Source organism: Symphalangus syndactylus, chromosome 11 (assembly GCF_028878055.3).
Source record: "Symphalangus syndactylus isolate Jambi chromosome 11, NHGRI_mSymSyn1-v2.1_pri, whole genome shotgun sequence".
NCBI lineage: Eukaryota > Metazoa > Chordata > Mammalia > Primates > Hylobatidae > Symphalangus > Symphalangus syndactylus.
The window spans coordinates 119,915,681-119,927,658 of NC_072433.2; the positions used below are offsets into that span (position 1 = coordinate 119,915,681).

Genomic DNA, 11,978 nt, shown 5'->3' on the forward strand with positions numbered 1-11,978 from the left:
TGCACTCCAGCCTGAGCAACGGAGCGACACTCCGTCTCAAAAAAAAAAAAAAAAAAAAAAAAAAAAAGAATCTTAGCCCATTTAAAAATGGGCAAAATATTCAGACACTGCACCAAAGATGGGTAAAATATTCAGGCACTGCACCAAAGAAGATAAGCAAATGGCAAATCAGTACATGAAACGATGCTCAAGATGCTCAAGATACTCTGTCTCTAGAGAAATGTAAAGTGAAATCACAATGAGGTACCACTATAATACTGCTAGAAGGCTAAAGTTTTAAAAGACTGACAATATCAAGTGTTACTAAGGACATGGAACAAGTGGAACTCTCATATACCATTGGCAGGAATATAAAATGGTTCAACCACTTTGGAAAACAGTATGACAGTTGTTTTCTCTTGGTCAGGCTGGTCTCGAATTCGCAACCTCAGGTGATCCACCCACCTTGGCCTCCCAAAGTGCTGGGATTACAGGCGTGAGCCATTGCGCCCAGCACGACAGTTGTTTTCTAATTCCCTCCCCCGGCCAGAGAGGGTCTCTCTCTGTGACCCAGGCTAGAGAGTAGTGGCATGATCTTTGCTCACTGTAGCCTCAACCAGCTGCAGTCAAGCAATCCTCCCACCTTAGCATCCTGAGTAGCTAAGACTACAGGCCTGTGCCACCATGCCTGGGTAATTTTTTTTTTTTTTTTTTTTGTGGAGACAGAGTCTCATTATATTGCCTACACTGGTCTCAAACTCCTGGACTCAAGTGATCCTCCTGCATCAACCTCTCAAAGTACTAGGACTACAGGTGTGAGGCACAGACACCTACCATATACCTAACCACCCCACTAATAGGCATTTATAACATAGAAATAAAAACAGGCCAGGTGTATTGGCTCACGCCTGTAATCTCAGCACTTTCAGAGGCCAAGGCAAGAGGACTGCTTGAGCCCAGGAGTTCAAGAGCAGCCTGAGCAACGTGGCAAAACCTCATCTCTACAAAAAAATACAAAAATTAGCCAGACATAGTGGCATGTGCCTGTAGTCCCAGCTACTTGGGAGGCTGAGGTGAGAGACTGCTTGAGCCCAGGAGTTCGTGAGTGCAATGAGCCATGATCATGCCACTGCACTCTAGCCTGGACAACAGAGACCTTGTCTTAAAAAAAAAAAGAAATAAAAGTATACGTTTATATAAAGATTTATACACAAATATTCACGTCAGCTTTATTTATTTATTTATTTATTTATTTATTTTTGAGACAGAGCCTTGCTGTCTCCCAGGCTGGAGCGCTCAGCCTCCTGAGTAGCTGGGACTACAGGCGCCCTCTACCACGCCTGGCTAATTTTTTGTATTTTTAGTAGAGACAGGGCTTCACCATATTAACCAGGATGGTCTCGATCTCCTGACCTCGTGATCCACCCGCCTCGGCCTCCCAAAGTGCTGGGATTACAGGCGTGAGCCACCGCGCCCGGCCAGCTTTATTTTTAATAACCAAAAACGAGGTTGGGCTCAGTTGTTCATGCCTGTAATCCCAGCACTTTGGGAGGCCAACGCAGGCGGCTCACGAGATCAAGAGATCAAGACCATCCTGGCCAACATGGTAAAACCCTGTCTCTACTAAAAATACAAAAATTAGCTAGGCGGGGTGGCACGTGCCTGTAGTCCCAGCTATTTGGGAGGCTGAGGCAGGAGAATCGCTTGAAACCAGGAGGTAGAGGTTGCAGTGAGCCGAGATCATGCCACTGCACTCCAGTCTGGCGGCAGAGCAAGACTCCATTTCAAAAAACAAACAAACAAAAAAGTAACCAAAAACTAGAAGCAACCCAAATGTCCATTAGTAGATAATTAGGTAAATTATGATGCCACATAATTGAATATTACCTTAGTAATTAAAAAGAATGGGGGCCGGGCACAGTGGCTGACATCTATAATCCCAGCACTTTGGGAGGCTGAGGCGGGCAGATCAGGAGGTTAAGGAGATTGAGACCATCCTGGCCAACATGGTGAAACTTCGCCTCTACTAAAAACACAAAAAATTAGCCGGGCGTGGTGGTGCGTACCTGTACTCCCAGCTACTCAGGAGGCTGAGGCAGGTAGGCAGAGGCTGAACCCGGTAGGCAGAGGCTGCGGTGGGCCAAGATTGCGCCACTGCACTCCAGCCTGGGCAACAGAGCAAGACCTCGTCTCAAAAAAATAATAATAATTTTTTAAAGTCAGCCAGGCATGGTAGTGCATGCCTGTAGTCCCTGCTACTCAGGATGCTGAGGCAGGAGGATCACCTGAGCCTGGGAGGTCGAGGCTGCAATGAGCCATGATCCTGCCACTGCACTGCAGCCTGGATGACAAAGTGAGACCCTGTTGCAAAGAAAGAAAGCAAAGGAGAGAGAGAGAGAGAGACAGCGAAGAAGGAAGGAAGGAAGGAAGGAAGGAAGGAAGGAAGGAAGGAAGGAAGGAAGGAAGGAAGGAAGGAAGGAGTTTTCAGTTTACTATAAATTTAGTGGTGGGCACAGTAGCTTGTGCTTGGGACACTGAAACAGAAGGATGGCTTGAAGTCAGGAGTTTGAGACCAGCCTCGGCAGTATAGTGAGACCCCCGTCTCTATATAAGTCTGGCATGGTGGTAAGCACCTGTAGTCCGAGGTATTCAAGAGGCTCAAATGAGAGGATTGCTAGAGCTCAGGAGTTCAAGGGTATAGTGAGCCATACGATCACATCACTGTACTCCAGCCTAGGTAACACCAGCTTAGGCAAGACCTCAGTCTCTAAAGAATTTAAATATAATAAATAAGTAAAATTTAACATGCACTTACCCTGTGAACCAGCAATTCTACTTTTTACTATGTGACCCAGTATTTACCCAGGATAAAAGAAAACATGAATGTTTATAGATGCTTTATTCTTAACAGTCTAAATCTGGAAATAACCCAAATGCTCATCAACAGGAAGCAAATTTTGGTATTTCCATATAATAAAATACTGATTGGGAATAAAAGAAGAAAAACTCAGCTGGGCATGGTGGCTCACGCCTGTGATCCCAGCACTTTGGGAGGCCAACACAGGTGGATCATGAGGTCGGCAGTTCGAGACCAGCCTGACCAACATGGTGAAACCCTGTCTCTACTAAAAATACAAAAATCAGCCAGGTGTGGTGGTGCATGCCTGTAATCCCAGCTACTTAGGAGGCTGAGGCAGGAGAATCGCTTGAACCTGGGAGGCGGAGGTTGCAGTGAGCCGAGATCGTGCCACTGCACTCTGGCCTGGGCAACAGAGTGAGACTCTGTCTCAAAAAAAGAAAAAGAGAAACTATGGATATAATCAAGAACATGGAAGAATTATAAAACTAAATACTGAGCAAAAGAAGGTAAATATATAAAAGAAGCACATGATGTACTGATTGCATTTACATGAAATTCTAGAAAAAGCAAAACTTATCCAGAGTGACATGAAATAGATCAGAAATTGCATAGGGACAGTGGTGGAGGCAAGGGAGACTATAAAGGAACATGAAGAAATTTGGGGGTGATGGAAATGTTCTAATTCCTAATTATGGTGGTGGTTATACAGGTGCACATACCTATCAAAACTCAAACTGCAGGCCGCGCGCGGTGGCTCACGCCTGTTAATCCCAGCACTTTGGGAGGCAAAGGCAAGTGGATAACTTGAGGTCAGGAGTTCAAGACCAGCCTAGTCAACATGGTGAAACCGTCTCTACTAAAAATACAAAAAATTAGCCGGACGTGGTGGCATGCGCCTGTAATCTCAGCTACTCAAGAAGCTGAGGCAGGAAAATCGCTTGAACCCAAGAGGCGGAGGTTGCAGTGAGTTCAGATCGCACCATGTGACAGAGCAAGACTCCATCTCAAAACAAACAAACAAACAAACAAAAAACAAAACTCAAACTGCACATTAAATACTGGTGCACTGGCTGGGTGCGGTGGCTCACACCTGTAATCCTAGCACTTTGGGAGGCCGAGGCGGGTGGATCACCTGACATCAGGAGTTCAAGACCAGCCTGGCCAACATGGTGAAACCCTGCCTCTACTAAAAATACAAAAATTAGCTGGGCATGGTGGCGGGCGCCTGTAGTCCCAGCTACTCGGAAGGCTGAGACAGGAGAATCGCTTGAACCAAAGAGGCAGAGGTTGCGGTGAGCCAAGATCACACCATTGTACTCCAGCCTGGGTGACAAAGGGAGACTCCATCTCAGAAAAATAAATAAATAAATAAATACCAGTGCATTTTGTATATGTAAACAAAAACATAAAAGGTAAGAGTGCTATGGCACACATATAGACAGAAAATTTTTAAATCTACCTGACATCATTCACAAAAGTAAACATAAAAAATAAAACTAAAAACCACATTAAAACAAAAATAAGAGGGTATGTTTATGATCCTAGAGAAAGAAAAGTCTTCTTTAACAAGACATTAAAAGCAAAAACTATAAAGGAAGAGAAAGATATATTTTATTCATCAAAAATTAAAAACTTTAGACCATAAAAAGACAAGAATCTAACTGGTAGATAAATTTTCAGCATGTATAAGAAATTATTAGAATCCAGAATTCAAACAAAACAACACAAAACAAAAAAGGAAGACCACCTAAAACTCAACAGGTAAAAAATGCAACCCAAAGGACAGTGAAAATAAGCAAATTTACCCACAAAGAAACCAAATGGATAACAAATATGTAAAGATGATGAACCTCACTAGCAATCAAGCAAATGGAATGCCATTTTTACTCAAAATACTGCTGTTTAATAATATCAAATGGTGGTGTGCATGTGTGAAACAACAGGTAATACACAAATTATCCTGGTACAAATCCTGTAATAGAACTATGGAAGGAATTTGTGAGAGTATGTATTAAATATATACTCTCAACACTCAGCAATTCTACTTTTTGCTTTTTACCCTAAAGAAAATCACATGCACGCAGAAGGCACCAACAAAGATACCAACTGAAGAAACATTTATAGAAATGAAAACTTGCTATCAGCTTAAATACCAAAGAGAAATGGCTAAATAAACTAGGATACATTAACACTACAGATGCAATTAAAAGAAACGAAATACCTCTACATGTAGTAACATGGACAGGTCCCCAAGACCTACTGCTGACTGATGAAAGATACAGAACAATATATTTGTGTAGAAATAAATGAGAAAATGCTTACATGTAATGATTATATACGTATTACATGAATATAAAAAAGACTTGCAAAGGTACGTATGAAAGGAGCTCTGTTGGGATGAAGGGGACGGAATTGGGGAAAGGCTATTATTAGGGGTACTGGTCAAACTTTCACAAGGAGAATGTATTTCTGTATTATTTGTTTTAAGTGTAAATTAATACTGTCAAGTATAAGTTTAAAAAAAGCTGATTTTAAACAACCTTGGAACTGTTATCTGAGGAACCTCTTTCCATGGGACATAAGTATGGTTGCTATGTCTTATGGAAATAGGTTCTTAAAACAACAGTTTGAGAAGCCCTTACCACCTCTGGCCTACAATACCGTAATAGTCTGCAATAAATATCAATGTCTTTTTTTTTTAGATAGAATTTTGCTCTGTTGCCCAGGCTGGAGTGCTGTGGTGCAATCACAGCTCACTGCAGCCTTGACCTCCCAGGCTCAAGTGATCCTCCCATCTCAGCCTCCCGAGTAACTGGGACCACAGGCATGTGCCACTATGCCAAGCTTTTTTTTTTTTCAACTTTTGGTAGAGACAAAGTCTTCCTATGTTGACCAGGCTGGTCGCAAACTTCTGGCCTCAAGAGATTCTCTTGCCTCAGCCTTCCAAAGTGCTGGGATTACAGGCGTGAGCCACTGTGTCCGGCTATATTAATGTCTTTTAAATCTCTCTCCCATATTGCCTTCAAAGCTTTCTTAAATACCTCTTGATCCAAGATGCTCTCAATTCCATTACCCTGCTAATTATCTTCATAACAGTTGTCACTATCTGAATTTATCTATTTATTCACTTATTTACTGTCTGTCTCCCGCTAGAATAGGAATGGCAAGACAATTTTAATCCGTATGATTTTAGTCAAGCCATCTAAAGTTTTCTTACATTATGAAAGATACATTTTATTTACTTACCTTAGTTGGAAAAGGAAATTTGGAAGGTTCTGTTTTGCATGGCGTATGAATAGCCGTTAGAGGGGGAGGCCATGAATGCGTCATCTCCTGAAATGTAATTATTACAGTTTGTTTTCAACCAGGTCAAGGATAAAAATTATACAGCTAAAAACCAGATTTGTATTTATAAATACTGGTTTCATGACAGCTCCTCCAAAATTCTACATATTTAGTCAATAAATATTAAGCACAATTGTGTGCAAGGCACTATGCTGTAGGTAATAAGAAGATTAATAAACGCTCCCTGGCTTTGAGGAGTTTACAATTCAAATTATGAAACCTGTGAATAGTTACAGAAATCAGCCTGTAATCAAATACAAGGCACATAATAAAACACTAATAAGGAAGAGTTTGCTGGGAGAGTGGGAGGAAGGGGACAATGATAAGGAAAACAGCTAACATTTACTGTGTACCTTGAATGGGCCAGACACTGTGCTAAGTGTTTTACATGTTTATTACTCATTTCGTACTCACAATGACATTATGAGGTAGATACCATTATTATCCTACCTCTATTTAGGATGAAACTGAAGCACAAAAGTTATTTACTCAAGGCCATACACTTAGTAAATAACGAACATTATATTTCATCCTCAAAAGTCTGGCTATAGAGTCTATATACTTGTAGAAAAATTTTGTCAGGGGAAGAAATCAGAAGAGAAATTTCAAAAGCACATGAGGAGGAAAACAGAAAAGCAAGACACTATGTTTGATTTCATTCAATGCCTTCTGCCTAATCTTAATGCCAAATATGTCTGGGTGAGGTCTGTTAAGATTACAATGTGTATATTAGATAAGCCGAGGAGACAGAGGTATCAGAATAAGCAGTGAGTATATTATTTCTGGCATTTAGTTCAAAGTAAGCCATCAGGTAAATTAAGGAAATGCAACAAATTAACAGTGGTATAACACCTAAGAATTTATCCCATAGCAATATCCACACAATTTTGTAAAGATACACGTATAAGGGGCTCACACTTAAAAAAATGAAACAATCTAGGTAGTCAATGTGAAAGTTGTGAGAATCAAAATGGAGTCACTGATGTTTATATATTTAAAAAAACAAAAAACAAAACAAAAACAAACACCCTGAGCTGGGAAAGACCATGAAGAAAGGCTTCTCATGTTTGTATGCCTGATAAACAAAAAAGTCTACAAAAACCACAACCTTGCACAAAGGTCATCAAAACCTTAAACCAAAAAAATATTTCCACAAGGACATCTGTCCAGCTTGTCCGACCTCAGACTGGTGTCATCCTTACTACTGATCTTTGTAGCCAAGGATAATTATTTCAAAAACAATTATGTAATCTTCCTCATTTTTTCCTTTAAAAACCTTTGTCTCTCTTTACCTCTTTGAATATGCCCATAGACTACTATGGCACATGTATTTCCACTGCAACGCTCTATTCCCATCATCTTTTCTTTCAGAGAGCCTCTGTTATTTAGGTTGACACCAACACAGTACTGATTAAATAAACTACCAAACATCTATAAAATAGAACACCAAGCAGACATTAAAATGAGAAATTTAACTGTTGATATGTAATGATGTCCATAGTATTTTATTAAGTGACAAAGACAAATCATAGTCTACGTCCTAGTTAATGTTTAGCTTTGGGCAACAGAATGACGGAAGGAGACAAGGGCACTTGATATATTACTACTTGAACCTCTTAAAACAGCCACCTGCACATAATTGCTCTTTATTCCCTTAAAATGCTTTGTTTTTTAATAGAATTTCACTTCCTGAAATAATACTATGTAACAGATTGCTTCCTACATCCAGCTCTAGAATATCAGCTCAAAGGCATAACATTATGACCACTGTATTCCCAGTGGTTGACACAAAGTAGGTGCTGAATGAGCATGCCTTGAATAAATCATTTTTTCAATAAATATACATTTAGAGTAAATTTTTTTAAGTTCATAATGATAATGGGGTTCCTAAAAATGATATGACTACAAATACAAAGAAAACATGAAGGGAACACACACCTGAAGTTCCTTGCATACTACAGACAGGAAAGGGAAAAGGAAACAAAAATTCATAAACTCAGGTTTTTAGCATCAGCATTTTATATCTCAAATATCAAAACTCTCAACTGAAAATTTGATTTAATTCTCCAATTATCATCGAATGACTGAGAACCTATTAACTAAAGGCCAAGTGCCAAGCCCCTGTACATATAAAATATAGATGTCAATAACATTAAAGAGATCATTAAATTTAAGAAAATTTTCCACATACTAATAATTCTATGCACTGTTGAGGATTTAGAGGAAAATATTTATGCTCCCTTACACTTTTTATATACATGGCAACTAAGAAATGAATGAGATTCAAATGAAAGAGCTATCACTGTGGTCTCATAATCTGATATGGAGGAAGAAGGATTTCACTGGGATTACAGGAAAAAAAATCTATGCATAAATGAAGAGGGAGGAGAAATATATTCCAAGCTTACTTTATTTAAGGAGGTAAAAGAGCAAGAATGTATGTGGCTTAGGGAAACCAGTTTGGCAAAAGCGGTCAGTCAGTAATGAGAGAGGTTAGGATTGGCCTGCGGATATTAAATTTGGATACTATTCTTTCTATAATCTTAGAGAGCCACTGAAAATTTTTAAGGGAAAAATTAATTTATGAAGACCACAGGGCCTGAATCAGGTAGCAATACAAAAGACATATGAGTAGGGAGATTCTGGAGGCAGAAAGGCTGAATGAGGACTCAGTGTTATAATTACTGAAGCTCAAGGTGGCAGAAACGGGAAGGAATGGATATTTCAAAAGCAAAAATTTTAAAGTCTACATCTAGTTTTGAAACTACATAGAACATGAGGAGGAAATTAGAGATATTTAGGATTCTACACTTACAAGCATGGGAAAATGGTGTACTACTAATCCAAGGAAGTCTGATAAATATGGCTTTAGACATGTTGAGTCTGAAGAGGCAAAGAGAAATACATCCAAATGGAAACTCAGCTAAGAAGCAATTAAGAGACAAACCAAAACCCAAAGGAGGCCAGCGTAGGATAGAAAGACTAAATAGCTGCCTAAGAGATAAAGCCAAGAATGGTGGAAAAGGCAAGTCAAAGAGCAGAAAGAGCAGAGGCTAGAAGAACGCACCTGCTCTTAAGAGATAAGAGAAGGCACAAGGGTTCCAAAAAGGGCAAAGAAAGAGAGGCAAGAAAGGTGGAAGGCAAATAAAAACAATGAAGCATAAAAACAGTCAAGGAAAGAAGAATGTTTGCAGAAGGAAAAAATACATAGCAGAAAGAATAAAAAAGAACTCAAATGATGCCTCTGGATGGAGGGAGAAAGATAATGACCATAGAGAAACAGGTTCAGCAAAACGGCAGAGGTAAAAGGGAGATTATAGTGGGCAAAAGGAAGGAATGGGAAAGAAAGAGTGGAAGCAACCAATGCAGGTAGTCTTTCAAAGGTGTTCACACTGAAATTTAAGTATAGACACAAATTCAGGAGCTCACAAAAAAAAAAAAAAAGAAAATACATGTAATATGTGACTGACAGTTTTCTCTACTAAGCAAAAAGTAGCCATTGTCATTCACTAATTCACTGGACTTTCTCTTTTTCCAATAGAGTAATGTACTTTTTCATCATGTGTCAATTTTAAAGATGTGTCATTAAATACCCAAAATGTTGGCTGGGTGTGGTGGCTCATGCCTATAATCCCAGCACTTTGGGAAGCCAAGGCAGGAAGACAGGAGTTCCAGACCAGCCTGGCCAACACGGTGAAACCCTGTCCCTACTAAAAAAAATACAAAAATCAGCCAGGCATGGTGGCGGGTGCCTATAATCCCAGCTACTCAGGAGGCTGAGGCAGGAGAATCACTTGAACCTGCGAGGCGGAGGTTGCAGTGAGCCAAGATCACGCCATTGCACTCCAACCTAGGTGACAGAGTAACTCCGGCTCAAAAAAAAAAAAAAAAAAAAAAATGTGTAAAACAGCCGGATGCAGTGGCTCAGGCTATAATCCCAGCACTTCGGGAGGCCAGCCAGGGGGATGGGGGAGTGGGGAGTAACTTGAGGTCAGAAGTTCAAGACCAGCCCAAAGTGGTGAAACCCCATCTCTACTAAAAATACAAAAATTAGCTGGACATGGTGGTGGGCACCTGTAATCCCAGCTACTCAGGAGGCTGAGGCACAAGAACTGCTTGAACCCAGGAGGCAGAGGTTGCAGTGAGCCTAGATCATGCCACTGTACTCTAGACTGGGCAACAGAGTGAGACTCCAAATCAAGAAAAAAAAAATGTGCAAAACTGGAAAGAAATCTATTACTGTAAGACTTGACCAGTATGTACAGATGAACCAAAGCAAAGTATTTTGATCATAATGGTTTGACTGATAACTACTGAGTTTTTTGAACTTCAAATTATTAACAGTTAAGCATGAGAAAGTACAGTTATAATTGGTTTGTTGATGTTTTCCAGGCAAAGTAAGTGTTAAGATTAAAACTTATTTTACTTAAAAGCAAAGAACACGGCTGGACACGGTGACTCACACCTGTAATCCCAGCACTCTGGGAGGCCGAGGCAGGTGGATCACCTGAGGTCAGGAGTTCCAGGCCAGCCTGGCCAACGTGGTGAAACCCCATCTCTGCAAAAATACAAAAATTAGCCGGGCATGATGGCGGGAGCCTGTAATCCCACCTACTTAGGAGGCTAAGGTGAAAGAATTGCTTGAACCTGGGAGGTGGAGGTTGCAGTGAGCCGAGATCGCGCCACTGCACTCCAGGCTGGGCGACAGGGTGAGACTTCATCTCAAAACAACAACAACAAAAAAAACACAAAGAACAAAACTAGCTCTCTGAAGGCAAATGGTAAACAAAGAAGAGAGTAAATTATTTATGATGGACATAATCAAGTTACAAATATAAGCAATCTGTTGCTTCCGATCCTTTGCGAAATACAGGTAGAAAGAGGGTAAGAAGGTGGCAGAGCATAAAAAATTAAAGAAATTGAAATATTTTTTTAAAAACTTACTTTTAGGATTTCATCCACACAGCTCACATCACCAGAAGCTGATGCCTTGAGAGAAAAAGCAGCACACATTAGATTTTTATCAGTAGATTTTTAGTATTTGCTTCACAGATTTAAAAACATTATTAAAAGTATTTATGATCCCACTACTCTAAATCAGTACACTGGTTAGAATCTTTGGATTAATTTCCTTAAATATAAATTTTTCAAGCACCAGAAGATTTTAATCACCAAACTATACAAAGCTGGCGGAACTTTATAGTTTTCAAAGGTTTTAAGTTTTTTATCCTATATTTTAGATTAGAAATAATTTTTAGAATGTCATTTTTCAGGTGTGCAGCTTATATAAAAATTTAACCTTATCTATATATAAAATATATCATGATACTGAGATACATCATTTCACATAAAAAAAGTTAACCCATTTATGCCAGAGGTTGCAAATTTTTTGTGTGAAAAATCGTACCTTAGCGATGACCTTGAGCAGTAGGATGTAAGTAACTCCTAAGAGCTTAGCATTCCAATAATGGAACACTAAGCATAAATGGGTTAAACAAGTATTACTGAAAGATTACTAGCCTGGAACATGGACATTTTACATAGTCTTTCTAAGTCACAAAAAGCAAATTGCTTATTCTAAGGCACAAACAGGAATTAGAGAGCCGAACTCAAGTCAAACTTTAAAGATCATGTTGTTTAAAGAAAGAACAAATTACCATTTTACTTTTCTCTTGAGAGGAGTAATTAGATAACAAATGCCACTCAAAATGAGTTTCCCAAGGCCACTGGAAAGATGTTTTAAATGTTTGCAAAACAGCATTTTACATTACCCGGATTCTTCCTTCCACCACTT

General features: G+C 39.6%; 1 protein-coding gene across 2 annotated transcripts in view; it reads right to left on the reverse strand.

Annotated features, from left to right (window-relative positions):
• AFF4 (ALF transcription elongation factor 4) overlaps positions 1 to 11,978 on the reverse strand; it is an 88,604-nt gene that overhangs the window by 45,837 nt on the left and 30,789 nt on the right. Inside the window, exons 4-5 of one of the 2 annotated variants that reach the window (XM_055299482.2) lie at positions 11,129 to 11,173; positions 6,086 to 6,172 (exon numbers count right to left, since the gene is read on the reverse strand). In XM_055299482.2, coding sequence (XP_055155457.1) covers positions 6,086 to 6,172; positions 11,129 to 11,173 — 132 coding nt within the window. The remainder of the gene's footprint in view (positions 1 to 6,085; positions 6,173 to 11,128; positions 11,174 to 11,978) is intronic. The other variant, XM_063612417.1, reaches the window with a different exon arrangement.